We start from the raw sequence: 17,990 nt of genomic DNA on the forward strand, positions 1-17,990 counted from the left end.
TCTGTGTTACTGCCAGCTAGAGATCTAAGCAGATCTCGAGTAGCTTACTCACAAGCATCTTCCAGAGGCTGGTGTTGTTTCCCTTTGGAGGCAGGCGGTTTCTAGCTCGTGAGTTTGGGGGAGAGAGCCAATTTTAGATGGTAAAGCTCCTGTGTCCCCCGCATGGCTGCTGCTTCACCTCATGGCCGAAGAGAGAGCCTCCTTCCCCCCCCCAACCTATATACCCCTGTGACCTCATTCACCTGGGCCAGTGGGGGTCAGCCCCAGTTGGCTGTCAGCCAACCAATTTGAAATGCATCACCTGTTACCGGGCAGATTCCAGCTCCCCAGGTAGATGCCCCTCACCCGGGTGGCTGATGCCAGTCCCCTAGGCAGAGGGAGCAGGTGTCCCCCTCCCTCAGGACTGCAGCCAGCTCAGGTTACCTAAAGAGACAGGCTGAGGTGCGACTCCTCTGTGCTGGTCCCTCTAATCATGTTGTCACAGGGCAGAGATTTTGGGGAGAAACCAAGGTGGCTTTCTGCCACACTTACACACACATAAAGAGGCCTTCTTGAATGTAGCACTATTGCCCCTGCAGTTTGGCAGACAATTTATGAGGCTGCCAGAAAAAATAAGTGTAGCCCTAAAAGAGTTTTCTGGGCCAGCAGATCTAAACCAACAGCAATGGGCCATCCTGTCCAACTCCCAGCCCTCACCTAGACACACATCCACAATCCCCTCCAGCACCGCGCCCCACCTTGCCCATCTTTTGTACTCAAGTCTCTGTATTTCATAGACATTAGGGCTGGAAGGGACCTTGCAAAGACATCGGGTCCAGCCCCCTGCGCAAGGGGCAGGAAGTCAGCTGGGGTCAAAGGATCCTGGCAAGATAGACATCCACATGCTTCTTGGAAGTGTCCAGAGTATTTGCTTGCACCACCTCTGGGGAGAGTCTATTCCAGGCCCTAGGGACTTGGACAGTAAAGAAGTTTTTCCTTATGTGCCGCCTAAAATGGTCTTGGAGTTTGTGACCGTTGGTCCTGGTCATCCCTTGGGGCGCTCGGGTGTGCATCAGGATCTGGGAGGACATCTGTTCACCACTGATGTACTTATAGGCTGCCACCGAGTCCCTCCTGAGCCTTCGCTTCTCCAGGCTGAAGAGTCCCGTGGCTCTCAGACTCTCTTCACAAGGCCTGCTCTCTCGCCCTCCGACCACACGCGTGGCTCTCCTCTGGACTCTCTCAAGCTTCTCCACATCCTTCCTGAATTTGACACATGGCTCCATGCATGTCCTTTCACAGCTCCTGATGAAGTGAGCTCACACTCACAGAAGCTTATGCTACACATCGCTGATTTAGTTAGTCCGCACAGTGCAAATCTACCCTGCACGGTGCCAGGAAGAAAAGCCTCTCTGCGGCCGAGCCCAGAGCTCAGCGTCAGCAAACAGACAGCGCGTGCCTGCTTCGCTCCAGCCAGCGCAGCACAGATATGCCACTTCCATTAGACCTGCTCCTTCAAGGGGATGATGGGTTGGTACAGAGCATCCCCAGTTCCCCGCAGGAGGATGCGATGGGCCCCCCCGGGACGTTGCCCTGAAAATATCGAAGCTTTCAGCACCATGGACAAGCGTCAGCGAGGAGGCAGGCAGCCGCTAGGCAGGCGGCAGATGTTCCCGGAGTTCAAGGGAAGGTGCTGGGGCCCGTTCCCATGACATACGGGGTGGCGAGAGGGAGGATGAATCACGGAAGCCATCACGCCTGGTCTGGCAACAGCATCGCCCTGCACAGCTGCTGCGTGCTGCTTTCACCCCCTCCCGCTTCGGTGTCTCTCCAGGCCAGGCCTCCCCCTCTCCCCCCAGTCTCCGCTCCAGCAGGGATGTCTCCTCAAAGAGCCATGCCTAAAATTCATCTAAGCCTGGGCCTGAAGCAAATAGAGACTAGCTGCTATTAAACAGAGCCACTGCCACAGGAAAGTAGGGCTGAAAAGAAACCTCCAGGTGTCACCTAGCCCAGCGGTTCCCAAACTCTGACAGATCGCACACCGGCAATTTAAAATGATTCAACCTTAAGTGCCACCAGCACTTTTTTGTCACTTCAAGTCATTATAATAAGTCTGTTAATGCATACTGCTCACCGGGTGTCTGCGTACCACCCGCGGTACCCATACTACAGATTGGGAATGGCTGATCTAGTCCAACCCCCTTCTTGAGACAGGATCACCCTGATCCGAACCACCCCATGCAAATCCTTGTGTAGTCTATGCGTAGAACCACACAGAAATCAATCCCATCACACAGCCTAAAGGCACCAAGAGCAATATAACCCACCCTGGCCTTTTTTCCATTCAGATGTTGTATAGAAAGGCCCTGGCTTGGGCTCTTAGTGCTGGGTGGGAAGTGGACAGACAAGTGCCCACATCACTAAAGCCCCCCTCCTACATCTGGCACCAGTTTGACCTCCCAGGTCAACTAAGTGAGACTGACTTCCCATCACTGGGCTTCTAGATCTGGGTCAGGGCATGCTCATGAGGCACTGTAGGGGAAGTTCACTGCAAGTGCCTGGTGGCGCTTTTGTCTGGGGCACGCCTGCTCAGCACCTTTCCCCAGCCCTCCTTTTCTTGCTGCTAAGGTTTTGGCTTAAACTACAGAAATTGCAAGACCTTGTGTTCGCGTCCCAGGGGTCTGCCCAACGCAGTTCAGAATAGAAGCGTTCAAAGAGGTCCTCGTGTGCCCACCCTCAGGGCAGTATCCGGACAGCTTGCAACGCTCGATGTGCTCAAGTTCACACACCCCTGTGAGGAAAGGAGGGGCTGTTATCCCAGTTTAGCAGGTGGAGAACCAAGGGCCCAGACAGACTGACTTGCCCCAGGTCACGTGAAGGTTGTGGCAGGGCAGCAGCTTAAATCTGAATTTCCCCCAAGTCCTAGGCTGATGTCCTGTCCTAACTGGCAGGTCATCTGGGCTGCCTCACAGGGCGGAGGCCAGATCTGATTTAATGTGACCCAGCAGATAGACATGGGGAAGAACAGGGCAGTGGATTAGCAGCTGGCATCTCTGGGGTCCCCCCTCTCCTCCAGCAGCTACTTCCTGCACCTGCTCCAGGGCAGTGCAGCAAGGGGAGCCAGGGGTGAGTTCAGGCCACACACACAGCTGTGCAGAGGGAAAAATCACACCCGCATGGAGCAACAGTGGGGGCAGAGGAAAGGAGAGGGTAACACACTGCAATGGGAGGGAGGGAAGGAGGGAATTGTGCCCATGCAGTGCAGAAGTGGGGGTGGGGGGTGCACAGTCCAGCAAAGCAGTGGGTGCGCAGAGCACCGTGTGCATGCACGGGGAGCATCTGTCTGGCTCAGTGACCCAGGGCTCACCTCACCCCTGCTGGTGTGGCCCCCACTGGCTTCAAACTTGGACAGCCCACAGTTAGGAGGCCCATCTCACAACCTTACTCTAAGAGGTTCAAGGCCAAAGGCCAAGAGGAGCTGGTTAAAAAGATGAGGCTTTTTATTGGGGGGGGAGGGGGGGAAAGAGATATTCAACTCCTGCTTTATCTACAGAGATTGTCAAGATAAGCAAGGGGTGGGGGGGGAAAAAGGAGGGGCCACTCACTGTGGCTGTGCACTAGGCTGCGGTAAGCCATGCTCCTACCAATGCATTTCATGGGAGGGCAGAAGGGAAGCACTGACAGGCCATCTCACTTTCATGCTCAGATAGATTTGACCTTGAACGCCGGTGCCAGAGATCAGTATCCCATTAGAAATTTCCCCCTGGGCTCCTGCAGGTCGGCGATACACAACCCAAGCAGAACCTCTCCAGCCCGTTTCACCTGCACCTTAGCACCGTCCCGCTGTCAGACTGCCATGGTTTGAAAGAGGAGATTACACCCTCCAAGACAGAGGGAGAGTTCCCTCATCCCATTACTCATCGCTAGCTCACACTTACTCATGCGAGTGGTCCTATTGAGCCAGCCCTCGGTTCGCCAGACAAATCTGATCCATGCCAGGCATTTCCAAACACTCATATGCACAGGGAATGGGCAGCAAGCCGTCAGGAGCGCCAGCTCCTGGCTGTCTCTCACCTCCAGTCCACACCTTGCCATCCATCACGCTGTCTGCCTCCATCTGCCATCACACACTGACCCTTGAGACACTTGGCACCAGCACAGATGTAACTGGGAGTAGAAGGGGAGACTTTGTTGATCAATTAGTGTCACAGCCCCGAGTAGATGTAGTGCCATCGCTGCTTTGCAGCTTCCAGCCCTCTTCTGTATCTCAGGGAAGATAGTTACAGGTAATGAAACTTTATCTGCCCGGGCTGGAAGTGTTTCAGATCCCTAGTAGTGCCAGGTATGCACACGGGGGAAGGAAAAAGTCAGTCTTTTAAACCTCCCATAACCTTTTACTAATTCCTGGGAGATTTAGGGAGCTCTGCAGTCCCCTCCTGCACTTTTCAGCCCTTTCCCCCCCAGTTACCAAGAACGGTTTCCTGAAGACAGGAACCCAGCAACCATGTACGTGCTTCACTAAGGGCAGCAAGGTGCGACCCAGACTAGCTGGCCCATTACCCAACTTGTGCCCAGCTCTGCCGGAAGTGGCAGGAAAGTTTTGCTGAGAAGGAAAGGCTTGAAACAAAACCAGCATAAGAAAATACTTTCACCTTTGCAGGGAAGCAGCTTGCTTCTTCCAGGGGTCCTCCAAGGGCTGGCAGCTACCAAAACCCACCTCCAGCCCATCTCATCTTAGGGCTCATTGGCAGGCTAGCAAGAACGATGCAGATTATATACTGTCCTCCTTCCCAGAACTTGTCCTGATTGTTTGAGAGAAGAAAAGAGAGGAGCCTGGCTCCGGTTTCAAGCCCCAGCCTGCAGTTTTCAACCTTTAATTGCCTGCTCTTAGCACCTGCCCCAGAGCTCCTGGACTTCTTGCCGGCTCTTAAAGCACCTGTGCAACCCAGGATGCAAGGTCACTTGCTTATTTTAGATACCTGACTTTTAAAGAAGCCTTTTGTTTCCTATGGGCTTCCCATGAGATCTGAGAGTGACTGATCAGCTCCTCTTTTCTTTTGAAGTCAGGAACCAAACTGTAGGCACCACCAGTTGTATATATGTAAAGCAGAAAACAACCCAGTTGGTGGCCACCTATTAGACCCAGTAAACCCTAGTAAAGGTTTTCCATGAAAACTGAAATGAAAGTTTTTTGTTCCAAAATTTTTCATGGAATTTCCCACCTCTTCCCTCCACTCCCCGCTACCCCCTGCCCCTCCTTGTCAGTGGAAAAACTGAAGTTTTGGTCACTTTTTCTTTTGCATTTTTGAACAAATACCCAGAGTATTTTGAAAGAAAAGAAATTCCACACACAGAATATCGCCACAAATAGTTTACCTTTATTTATCTACTTTTATATATGGGGGGAAATGGTGAGCTGAAGAATTGCAATACACAACTGTCACAGAGAGCAGACTTGTTCTGTATGATGGTCTGGTTTCTAATAACATCCACTGCATGGGCTGTGGTTTCTCACCAAAAAAAAAAAAGAATCACCAAATAGGCAAATTGCTTCATTTCCCCCCCCCAAAAAATTGGCAAAGTCTAACCATTTTATTATGACTAATTGGAAAGAAAACATTTTGATTTTTCCTGCGGCAGCAACATGCCAGGACTAAATTGTCCTAACTTGAATAAAACATTAAAACAGCGAGATGGAAAAAAAAAAAAAAAAAGAAAACCAAACAAAGTATTTCATTTTGGCTGAAACAAAATGTTTCATTTGACTTAAACAAAATCCCGTTTTTTTGGTGTCTTCAGCCAGAAAACTGGATGATTTTCATGGTGACCCAGATTTTATTTTATTTTTTTTGCTTTCAATATTCCTTTTTCCATTTGCCAGGGAACCAAACATCCAGTTCTTCACACAGGTCCACCCTGCCCAATTTAGGGTGCTAGCCTGTGATTTCCAAGCCCCATGGTCCAGGTTTCCAGTAAAACCTTACAAAAGCAAAAGTGGATAAAATCCAGCCTTTTCCTCCCTCCCAGGAGGCTGTGAGGAAGAACTCATTAAGGATGCTGAGGTGCTCACCTCCTATGGTGATGAGGGACCCAGAAATACCAGAGAGAGATAGAGTTATCACAGCTGCTGGTACCTTGTTCCATTTAACAGAAATGAAGACCGAGTCCCAGGTGACAGGCAAGTTTATCTCCACCTTGGAGCAGCAATAGATGAAGGTATCAAATGCTCGCTGGCAGGAGAGAGGTGGGCACGACATCCCATTGTCAAGTGGTGGGCATGATGGGGGTCTCCTGTTGTGGCCCTGGGGAGAGGGTGGAGAGCCCATGTCCCCTGAGTGCCAGTCGAGTGCTGTAAGCAGCACTGGAGATAGTGGAAGAAAAGGACCCGCTTGCCGTTAGCCCCGTTGGTGGCTTCTCTTTTCATGCCCTGCCCAGCCCCCAAGGGAGGTGGGTGGTTTTCCAGCAAGCAGGAGATGCTGGTCATATGTGGGCTGGTGGCATTTGGAGACTGGCCCACATTCAGTGTCTAGTCAAGGGAGATGAATCATGAATTTACTGGGATTATCTGCCATCTCCGATCAGCTCACTGTCTCATCTAGTTTCCTGCCTCTGACACCGGGCGATGCCTCGAGCTCCTGCAGAAAACAAAACCGTCTCCTTCCACCCCCAGTCCCCGAATGCACCCGGGCAGTGGTGCAATGCAGTACGTGGCAAGAGGAGAGGGCAGGTTTCTTCTTGACCTCCGCAGTAATCAGGTTAGGTCCCGAAGCATGAAACTGGTTTGGCTGTATCTTTGCCTTCGCTTGCATCGTGACAGCTACCAGCAGTCCCCAGTGCCCGAAGGAGCGTGGTCTGCAGCAGGGCAACGGGGTTTGGCTGGGACTGCTCAGGCCAGCCTGGGATGTAGGAAGGCCCTTCCTCACCTACGTGGTAGCCTACGCTGGCAAAGAGGGGTCCACACAGGATCTCTGAACTGGCAAAATATACTGAGTGCAAAATGAAGGGGTGCTTCCCCGGCACGAGTTGATCCAGAGTGTCTCTTATATGGATCCACTCTGCCTCATCATCCAGGGGTTTCATTCAGGGGTAAACTGCTCCCGTTTAGCTTCAGTGCACTGCACGATAGAGGTTGTATCACCGGTAGAGAGGAGAGACGAAACAGTTGCCGTGGATCGGCGGATCTGCAGTCATTCACCCCACTTTTAAGTGAGATAATTTGTCTGTCCACGCCCCGAGAGAACAACGGGGTCTGTGCAAATGTCCTGCAGCTTTGGGAGAGACCCCCTTTTGCGACCACTGAAGTCCTCTTTAACACAAAAGATATTACTGACTCCTGGTGGGATGATGGGCAAACCGTACCCCCACCTGGGGCTTTGTTTTTCCATCTGGAAAATGGGACTAGTGACACAAGCCACTCACTCTCAGGGGTCAGGAGCTTGGTTCAGCCCCGTTTACAGAGGGTGGGAGATGTGCAGAATGAGTGTGCCGGGGGCTGGATGGGCCTCCGGGGACAGCAGGGAGTTGGGTGGGGAGATGGCGCAGAGCAAGCTGGCTCCCATCTCCTCCCTTTCAGCCACTGGAGCCTAAGCCTCTCCCATAGGGTCTGAGGACCTGGGGCCAAGAAGAGAATTGGGCCCTTTCTTTTCTCAGGGTTACATGCCAGCACCTTCACTATGTCCCTGAAGTGTCAGGGATGAATTTGACCCATCCCGGGCTCCAGTACAAGCAAAACCTTGCTACACCCTGTGGAAATCAGGACCCTGATGCTTCTTTCCCTTGCCCCCAAAAGACCCATTTCGCACTGCTCCCCCTCGTTCTGGGGTAGATGGGAAACGACCCCGCTGAAGCCCAGGGCAGGGCTGGTCCATGCAAGCGAGCCAGGCTGGAAGTAGCAGGAGTCATTTGCTCTGGCACGAGATGCTCCCTCGGCCAGCGCCTGCTCTCTGTCACGGCACAGCCGGGCACGTGATGAGCCGCGGACCAGGTCCACGGGCAGCCGAGGGATGCCAGAGCAAATTAGTGTTAGCGAGGGCAAGAAACCAGATGGGGGGTAGGGAGGAAGGGATGGGGAGGGGTTGGCATGGCAACCTGTGACCGAAGCGGGGAGGTGATGGGGGAGGCGAGTGCGAAACACGGATGGGGATGATCTGGGACCAGGCGAGTGGAGGGGAGCAGTCTCGTGTGGCTCTGCCTGCTTTCTCGGCTGCTTATTATCCCCGCCCGGCTGCGCGGGTTTTCCATTTGCTTGGTCTCGCTCCCCTGTTTCCTTCCCTTGCTCCGGCTCCCCATCTCCTCCTTCCTCAGGCCGCAGCACCTGAAGCAAAGCCAGGCCCCGCGGCCCTTCTCCTGTGGGCTGGGCTGCAAGGGCTCCTGCCCCGCAAGGCCGAGGAGGAGGCTGCGGTAGAGCCAAAGGGGAATGATAGCCAGGGCTCGTGCTGGAGGGCAGGGGCATTTCCAAGCCAGTGGCTTGGGACGGAGGCCGACGGCTCCCACTCCTGTCAGCACACGGGAGAAGGAGCGGCTCCTTCCCTGGCCCTGGATCGCTCCTCGGTTGCCATCTCTGGGATGTCTATCCCAGCCCACGGCCAAAATCCACGGCTCCCAAGTGGCAGATCAAGGGTGTCCTGAACTCCTGGAGCACTGGGTTTTGCTCCCGCGCTGAGGCAGGACACCACTTCTGTCCCAGCCATGGATGCCCCGGGCATGTCTCACCTGTCTCCTCTGGGGCCTGGTCCCACCTCCACCTCCTTGCCCCTGAGCCAAGCCTCAGTCTCCCTGCCTCAGTCTAGAGGGGCCCTGCACTGAAAAGTGAAGTCTCTGGCTCTGAGTTCAACTCGGACCAGGAAGTTCAAAGGAAAACCATCGAAGAGAAAGAAGCTCCCTGGAGATGCCAGGGGGCCAATTCCCCTGCCGACACCAATGGACACCAGTGGGACATGGGGGCTGGAGCTGAGATCCAGAGCCTGGGTGGGCTCGGATGCCCTCTGACTTCCCTCTTCCTAGCAAATGGTGACTGGGAGATTCCCCCCCAGTCTCAAAGGGGACATCCTGGAGTATACCCTGCCCATCCAGTCCCGCTGCAGTAAGGCCAAAGTCTGCAGGAGCAATTTCATTTGGCCACTTGAGCAGGCTTGCTGCTGCCAGAAGCATGGGTTTCCTCTTTTACCAGCTAGGGGTACCACTTCCAGCTCACAGGCATATATGGCCTTGCTCCCAGCACACATGCTAAGGGACAACTCAGCCAGCGGGACGCTGCTCCCTGGGTGGAAGGGTGGCTGGGGTCAGACTCTTTCCACTCGTCTCTCTTCCTCTGCCTGAGTGCTGATGTTAGCTCTCGATGCATCCCTGTCTGACGAGAGGGTAGAAAAAGTGGGGAAACTGAGGCACACAGGTGAATGGGCCAAGGTCAGTGGAAGGGATATAAGATTCCTGCTCATTTGCTATGCCCAGGAGAGAGTGCTTCATTTTACCTCCCGCCAAGGCTATGTGTCCCTCTCCACCACTGTCCCTGGGCTGCAGGACGGCCAGGTATCCCAGGCTGGGCCGGAGGGGAAGAGGAGGCAGCTGTCTGGGGTGAGGAGCAGTCACAGCCATGGCCAACAGGATACAGCACTAAACAACTTCTGGTTTCCCAATGATCCCATCTCCTTACTCATAAACCCGTGCCACTGGGGGAAGGCTCCGAGGCCATGCAGCGTGCGTGCTCAAGGCGGTGCCAGCTGCACCCCAGACTCACACCAGAGGGTGCCAGGGAAGCAGAAGGCTTGCTGCTACAAGACACCTTGCTGGTTGCATTCAAGCCATCCATGGGGAGGGTACTAGTAATGCACAAGCCACGACAACATGGGCACGTGCTTCCTAGCATCCCGTGTCCCTGGCAAACGATGTGAATCAAGGGAGCAGTTGTGAAGGCAACAGCGAATGCAAGCCAGGCGATGCTGGCCATGCCAGGCTGGGTTAAGGGCATCACCCAGCCCCAGGTGGAAGAACCAGCTCCTTCTCCCAGAGAAGAACTGGGGCCCTGCCAAAACATTACCTTCAGCCCACGTGTGTGTGACACTCGAGCTGGTGAGCCGCCCACGTCAGCTGAAAACCTCCGCCGCGTGCTTCGCAGCTCGCTGTGGCTGGGCACCGGGCAGGGGTGGCGTGGTTACCGGTGGGCTGAGTTTGGGAGGTCTCTGTTCAGTGCAGACCCCGTAGGAGGGTAGCGGGGGGGCTCTTCTTTGCAGCTCATGTGTGTTACTGCCAGGATGGTGCTGAGCAGAGCAAGCAGGCACCCTGACGGGCTTTTGGAGCTGAGTAACGATCTGCGCGACCCCAGTAATAATCCGTTTGACCCCAACCCTTTCCTTAGTTGCTCCCCCTCGTCCACACTCATTCAGCTGATCTGATGCCTTCCCTGTCTTGCCCGCCCCGGCGGGTGGGAGGTCTCCGCGGCATCTCCTTGATCCCGTTAGCAGGGAGGGGAGCATGGGGTTGGCTGCAGGGGTCCCGCCGCGTTGCAGACAGCATTGCCATGGCAACCCTGACGGGGAAGATGCTGCACAGAGTCCGAGTCAAATTGAAAGGAGGGTGGAGGAGGTGGGGGATTAAGGAAGAAGAAGCTCTATGCGAGGCGACCCCCTTCCCACACCTTTGGCGGGCCTACCAGGCAGGCCTTCAGGGCAGAAAAGAAATCCCTGGCTCTTTCTTGCAGTGGCAGCAATAATGGCAGGCATCCAGGTGGTAGCTGTAGGGGTCTAGAGGCAGGAGGAATCAAAACTCGTGGAAGAGGTGGTGTCTTTTATTAGACCAACTAGATATTTGCACACATGAATCATATCATTTCAAAGCCAGGCTCCTAGCCAGGGAACAAGCAGCCTCACAGTCCTGCTGGGGAATCCAACCAGCGCGCCCTCCCCGCTTGCAAAATCACCCTGATAACTGGCCAGCTCCGGTGGCATCTGCTTTTTTGCTTGCCCTTTATCTTGGCAACCGTGAAAACTAGACTGGGGCTTTGCTTGTTGAGCAAAAGAAGTTGCCGGCCCCGAGGTAGTAGGAGTTTGCGAACTGCGTCTCCTTCCCGGCACCTGTGTCCAGGCCGGTTTTTCTAGGAGCCGCATCAAGGGTCCCCCTGTGTTTTGCTTCCTTTGCTCTTCTGCTTTCCTCTGGTTAAACCATTTGGCTGGGGCTCAGGACACCCGGGTTCAGTGCCCGGCTTCATCGCACTGACTCGTGGGATCCTGAGCAAGTCGCAGCCCCCAGCACCTCTGTTTCACAGCAGCACAGTGGCAGGGCTAGCACTCTCTTGCAAGGGGGGCATGGTGCAATGCTCCGACATTAGGATACCGTGGCTTTGCAATCACCCAGGCCGCACCGGGCAGCCATGGGATTTCCAGCGCCTGGATGTGGGGCTTGATGCCTCACCAAGTCCGGGGCTTTGCCCATGCTGCGTATGGGGCTGCTCTCAAAGGGGCAACCCAGATTTCAGGCAGGGTTTCACTCCTCCCACAGCAGCTCCTAGTGTTCGGTGCAGATTCAGCTCAGCGTTCACCGATCCCGCACGTTTCCGAGTTCAGCTCAGCATCTGGGCTGGATCCTGGCCCTTTGGAGGTTCCCAGTAAATGCCAGGTGTATGGGAGGAAGCATCCAGGCCATCCCAGCAGAGAGAGGACCGCTAGGTCGCCTCTCCACAGAGAGGGAGTCCAGCCCCCGCGGTTGTAAAAGTGGAGGCTCCTAGCCACGCTCTGCGTTGGGTGTATTTAAATATAGCTTAGTTTATTTTGTGATCTCGATTGGCTCGGCAGGTGGCCTGCTTACATGAAAACCTCCGCCGCGTGCTTCGCAGCTCGCTGCGGCTGGGCACCGGGCAGGGGTGGCGTGGTTACCGGTGGGCTGAGTTTGGGAGGTCTCTGTTCAGTGCAGACCCCGTAGGAGGGTAGCGGGGGGGCTCTTCTTTGCAGCTCGTGTGTGCTTACTGCCAGGACTCTGTTCCTATAAGTGATGGAGAGTGGATGGATGGGGGTGGTGGCCTATCTACTGCAGGTATAACAGGTGGGCACCTGCTGTGGGGGCTTCCTGTGCATGGGTCCCATTTGCTATTGCCAGACAAGGATGAGACTCCTGGAGGCTGGGGTCAGGGGGGCAGGAGGTTTCCTGGAGCTCGGGGTGATGGGGTGTCTGGGGCAGCAGGGTCCTACCAGGGGGGAGCACAGCAAGGCTCATGCTGGGACATGCCAACGATGCCCTTACCGGCTGGGAGGGGAGCAAGCACATGAAAGGCCCTGAAGGGCTTTTGTGCAAAGGTTGCATGGCCCCCTGGTGAATAATGGATCAAAGGCCCAGGAGCAGCCCGCTGCCAGCACGGCCCTGGGGCCCTGCTGCGATGCTCTCTCTGCTTGGAGCCCTTTGATTTTCTCTTCTGCCCCCCAGCACCCCTGGGGGCAGAGACCACCACAGCCGGCCCCTTCTCCACTCCCTGCTGCAGCAGTGGAAAGGGCAGTAGCAAAGGCCACGTCCCCCAGGAGAGCTGAAGCCTTTCGGCTGGAGCGCGGCACCGGTGAGAGGGCAGGGGCCGGGCTTGTCCATCGTGACGCCGGCAGGGAGCAGGCAGAGGGGCTGGAGGGTGTTTCAGGCTCCCGAGTCCTAGAAACAGGCCCAAGGGGGTGCAGCTGATGGGGGGGGGCTGCCAGCTCCACCGGGCCCAGCAGCCTGCCTCCTCTGGGACCCCTGCCCTGCGGGCTCAGGGAAGGATGCTCCCACCTGCCTGCTCCGCCTCACCTGGGCACATGGCAGTGCCGCTGTGCGGGAGGTGCCCTCGAGGTCCTGGTGTCCAGCAGGCTCCCGGACAGCTGTGCGGAGGTGCCCTGCTAAGCTCGGGACTTGCCTGGCCCCGACAGACTTCGCTCAGGGAGAGATCAGATCAGGGGAAAGAACTCCCCCTGTCCGCGGGGAGTTTGGCCCCTTTGCCAGGGCAGCAGAGTTTGCCTCCCTCCTGATTACACCCTTTCCCCCACACCGGCGCCCATCCCTGCTTCCTGCCACGCTCGGGCAGGGGGTGCGACCTCTGCCGTGGTCCCTAAGTGCGATGCAGCGGCGCTGGGAGAGGTGTCTAGCATCTGTCATGTGCAGCTGATTCATCCTTTCCTTCCCAGGGGAAATGGCACGTGGGTTTTTTTTTTTTAAGCGGCTGTGTTATTTCTGTATTCAGCAGAGCCAAAGCGGAGGGTATTGTGGGTGGCCAGGATGGTCTCGGGGGTGGCTTCTACTTTCTCAGCAAGGCTGTTCCAAGTTGGGAACAGGCTCCAGGAATGCCAGGCTTCCTGCATATGCGAGCTTCACCCTGGCAGTGCCAAGGGGTCAGAGGAGCGGAGTTGGATTACAGGAACCCCACGAGGGCCTGGTCAACAACGTGGGCTCAATGCACCAAGGGCATCTCCTTGCATGGGAGGCCACACTCAGCAGGGATCCTCATAGCCAGGGGGCTTGGCTGTGTGCTGTCCCCCCCAGAGGACGCAGAGAGGGGCTGGGTGAAGACGCTGGGCTCCCATCCCTTGGAGGGGGGCAGAGGGGCATCTCTCAGCCCATGTGGACCACGTTCCCCTTGCAGACGGCGGTCCCAAGAAGCTGCGCAGCAACATCCGGAGGAGCACGGAGACCGGCATCGCGGTGGAGATGAGGAGCAGGGTGACGCGGCAGGGCAGCCGGGAGTCCACCGATGGCAGCACCAACAGCAACAGCTCCGACGGCACGTAAGGCCTGGGCTCGGGTGGGCATCCAGGTGCAGGAGCAAGGACCTGGGTGGGCTCAGAGGCCATGGCTGCTGCTCTGCCTCCAGGGCGCATGGCTTGGGCTGCGGCGGCTGGTCCGACGTAGGCAGCAAGGAGGCCTCTGTGATGAGGAGGCTGCCTAGGGCAGTGGTCTCCTGAGCTTCGCCTGGCCTCATTAGCAAGCCCTAAGTAATGGGGTTCGCTTTGAGCCATTCTCCAGGGAAACAGGAAGGACGGGTGCCCTTGGGCTCAGCCCAGCAGGACCACAGGGTTATGAACAATTCAGAGCAGCCCCCAGAAGGCGGAGACGAGTAATTGGATTTATTTTTGGGTCTGGACAGGGGATGGGTGAGCTCCATCACTCCCAGCTCAGCCACAGATGCACCACAGATGCACCGCAAGGAGGTGCTTCTCCTCTCCCGTGCCTCGGTTTCCCCTTCTGCATCAATGGGCCCCTGCTTTGGGACCCTCGGGCAGGAGACGCTTCCCCATCCAAAAGCCTGGGGGCTGCAACCCCATGTCTACAGGGGCATGTCTCACCCCAAACGTCCCGTCGTTTTCCTCTTCCCTCCCCCCCACCCCAATTTCAGGTTCATTTTCCCCACCACCCGACTGGGAGCCGAAAGCCAGTTCAGCGACTTCTTAGATGGGCTGGGGCCGGCGCAGATCGTGGGCCGGCAGACGCTGGCGACACCTCCGATGGGTGAGTCCCCGTGGCACGAGAGGGTGGGGACCCCCGGCCCAGGGAGGAAGGAGCGGTGTTTCTCTGTGCCCAGCCTGCATCTCGCGCTCCAAGGAGGCCGATGCTCGCGCTCCTCGGTGCAGTTGCCTTGTAGCTGCACGCCAGGGTCCAGGGCAGCTCTTCGGGGGATGCCTTTGGTTCACACCTGCCTGCAGACGTAGGGGACCGGACTCAGCAGCTCAGGCAGCCCCGTCTAGCCCCGTGCTCCTAAAATGATTCTCTTGCTTTGAGTGAAGCAGGCCCCTTTTCCCCCAATGACGTCCTGTCCAAGGGTTTCTGCCCTCTCTGCAGTGAAATTCTGCCACTTCTGGAGTGGAGCAGAGACAACCAGCATCGGAGGGATCATCCGAACAGGGATGGGTGATCTGGAGACCTGCGTGGTGGCTGGAGGAATAGCCAGGCCTTCAATAGCAGAGAGGTCTTGCCTCCGCGCCCCTCTCCGCAGCAGGAGGCAGGGCCCAGCTTGCCTTGCGGGCTGTTGTGTGTTTAATGCCTTTTTTGAATAGAAGTTTCTGTAGCAGGTTTGAGAGCGGGGGAGGAAAGGAGCCACTTTGCCTTAGGGCACAAGGGAAACCCCCGAGCCATTCACCCTCCATCCCTGCCGCAGCCACAGTCATCTTCGTCAGCGCCCTCCCAGTTCTTGCAGGGTGCCCTGCCTCTAGTCCCACCTGCCTCTTAAAAGCAAACTTTGCTCCAAGCTTTCCAAGTTTTATAAACCCCAGGACAACACACTGCCCTCACCTGCTCCCTCCCCCTAGGCTTCGGGAGGTGGTGGCAGAAGGTGTCCATCCAGTGACGGGACCTACTGGCTATGCATTCCTGAGGCTCGCGGGTGCAGGTGCTGCCTTGGACAAAGCAAGCAGTAGAAGGCATCAGTGTTGCAACCTTGGAAGCGTTTTCTCTCCCTTTACATCCCTTCTGGTTCACGTCTCTCTTTTCCCCTCCGTGGCCTTTCCTGCTGCAGGTCGTGTCATTTTTGCCGGATGCTTAGTCCTTGCACAAAGGCGCTGGGGAAGGACTTTGTCTTTGCTTCCTCTTGCTGCTGCAAACCAAACTCTCTCCCTGCTGAGCCGCTCACTGTTGCAGCTGCAGGGGGGAGAACGCGTGGGCCTCTGCTGCCCTCTGCCAGCCAAGGAAAGGAATGGGTACAAAAGCAAAAAAATCATGGATTTTTGTGGGTGTTCCCTTCTTGCACCAGCTGCACGGTTGGGATAGACTCGAGAGAAGCTTTCGGGTCTCACCGTACCCTTCCTCGGATCTCTGCCCAAAGATAGAAATGACCCGCACAAAGACTGAGTTTTAGAACGAGGTAGCCTTGTTGGTGCAAAGTCAAGGTAGGGCAGGTCAGCACCTTGAACTGGTTCAGTGCTTTAAGGTGCCAACTTGCCCTGCCTTCTATCAGAGGTTTAGACGGAGGTGGGAGATGTATGACCAGAGGGAGGATTAGGCCTTGGTAGGTACAAGACAGGGGTGGTGGAAGGAGTCTGACGCCAAAGAGCCTCGGGAATCTCGAAGCCTGGATGGAGACACGGACCCTCCCTAGGATTCTCTAGCAGCCCCCCGAAAACGAGCTGCAGCTGAGGCAGGGCAAGTTTCCACCCCAGACTTATAGCAAACTAGTTGTTGGGGACTCATCCCGAGTTGGACCCACAACACGCCGCAGTTTGAAAGAGGCCGACGACCCCTGGACTCTCCCTCACCCCCGACTCCAGCACCGTGTCCTCAGCTCTTCCTCGGGTGCCTGCAAATGCTTTCCCGTTCTTGCTGAATTGTCTTCCTAGCACACCCATCCCCAACAAGCGGCAACCTCCCAAGCAGTTGTTTCGGGTTGGGGAGAAGGTGTGTTTTGCAATGGACGGAGAGACGTGGCTGTGCATGGACAGACAGACACAAGACCCTGGATGTTTCAGACATCCTGTGTTAGCATGCTCAGCTTGGCCCCTGGATGGCTGCCCATCAGGCACTGCCCTCCTCTGAATGGTCTCCCACTTTGCCCTGCTGTGGTAAGGTGCCCAGGCTCTCTGAGACACGTTCCCATCCCAACTTTCTCCAGAAAGGGGTCTGACAGCTCTTCAGTTATTTCTAAGCTGTTCAAGATGGAAGCCCATCTGCTCAGCAGCCCTGTGCTCCAGCCAAGCTCCAGCACCCGAGCTGCTCCAAGACCCTGGGCATGAAGGACTTGGCTCTGCAGCACACCTGAGGCTTTAGAGCAGCTGTGGGATGGTGGAGGAAGCCCCAGACCAGCAGGTAAAGAGGGCATGGCTGTCGAACCCAAGGGCAACGATGGGTTGTTTGCTGGAGCAGGTTTGGACATATGGCTTCAGCTGAGCGTGATGCTTCCTTCACACACAATGGCACTTGATAAGGTTGTTGAGTCTCATGTCTCTCCTGTCTGCTCTAGGTGATGTCCACATTGGGATGACCGACAGGAATGGGCAGCTGGAGGTGGAAGTGATACAGGCCAGGGGCCTCATGCCGAAGATGGGCTCCAAGTCCATCCCTGGTAGGTGTCTACGTCTCAGTCCTAGCACAACAGCCATGCAACAAAGTAGGGCATGACCTTACCTCTGACCAGCCAGGGGACCCACCTTCAAACACCCCATTCCCAAATCACCCACTCTTCCCACTATAGTGCAGGGCATGCGCTGCAGTGTGCCTCAGTTTCCCCACTGCAAAAGAGGGCCAAAACCAGTGGTTGCCATCGATGATGGCAAGAGCTTGTTTTCCATCTCTCTCTTCATTGTTTTCTATTTTTGCTGATGCAGCGACCTATGTTAAAGTCTATCTGTTGGAGAACGGAGCCTGCTTGGCCAAAAAGAAGACCAAGACAGCCAAGAAGACCTGTGACCCGTTGTATCAGCAGGCCCTGCTCTTTGACGAGGGCCCTCAGGGCAAAGTGCTGCAGGTGAAGTAGCGGTACAGCAAGGGGAGTTGGGACAGCATCGAGGCAGGCCTCACCGGAGAACCTGGGACTCCTTCACAGGGATGAGGGAGAACAGGGTCTGGCAGTTTGGGACGCTTGGGGTCCATCTGCAGCTCTGCCCCTCCATGAACTTAGACAAGTCGCCTCCCCTCACCCTAGTCCCACTGGCTCAACACAAGTCCTAATGGCGGCTTTGCCTTGGAGTGGCATTGCTATGCCTAAAGGGGCACTGACCCTGGGATGGAGGGACTTCTGACCTTTCCCTCCATCCAGTCTCTTTTAGATATATGCACAAGGCCATGAACCATGAAACCCACTGCTTTTGTCTTAGGCCCACCCTTCCCGCCCAACAAAAAATGGCAACGGGTACATATATGGAAGGGCCTGCCTGCCTTCCCCCACGTAAGCACTGCTGGATGGGAGGAACAAGGGCAAGAAAATCCCCAGATCTATCCAGCTTTCCTCCTCTGGTATGGAGCCCTGCCTAGGCTTGGAGCAACACAGGGCCAGAGGGGCAATGGAGAGGTCATGTCTAGTCCATCCTTCTGCGCAAGGACCATCCCAGTCTAAACCATCCCTGATAACCGGTTGCCCAGCA

The 17,990-nt window shown here is 56.0% G+C and overlaps 1 protein-coding gene across 2 annotated transcripts in view; it reads left to right on the plus strand.

Annotated features, from left to right (window-relative positions):
* RIMS3 (regulating synaptic membrane exocytosis 3) overlaps positions 1–17,990 on the plus strand; it is a 56,571-nt gene that overhangs the window by 38,068 nt on the left and 513 nt on the right. For both annotated transcript variants that reach the window (XM_090057952.1, XM_090057951.1), the window contains exons 3-6: positions 13,568–13,709; positions 14,318–14,430; positions 16,871–16,972; positions 17,235–17,374. In XM_090057952.1, the coding sequence (XP_089914078.1) occupies positions 13,568–13,709; positions 14,318–14,430; positions 16,871–16,972; positions 17,235–17,374 (497 nt within the window). The remainder of the gene's footprint in view (positions 1–13,567; positions 13,710–14,317; positions 14,431–16,870; positions 16,973–17,234; positions 17,375–17,990) is intronic.

This window comes from Crocodylus siamensis, chromosome 7 (genome assembly GCF_052110815.1).
Source record: "Crocodylus siamensis isolate JL-2025a chromosome 7, ASM5211081v1, whole genome shotgun sequence".
In the NCBI taxonomy this organism is placed as follows: domain Eukaryota; kingdom Metazoa; phylum Chordata; order Crocodylia; family Crocodylidae; genus Crocodylus; species Crocodylus siamensis.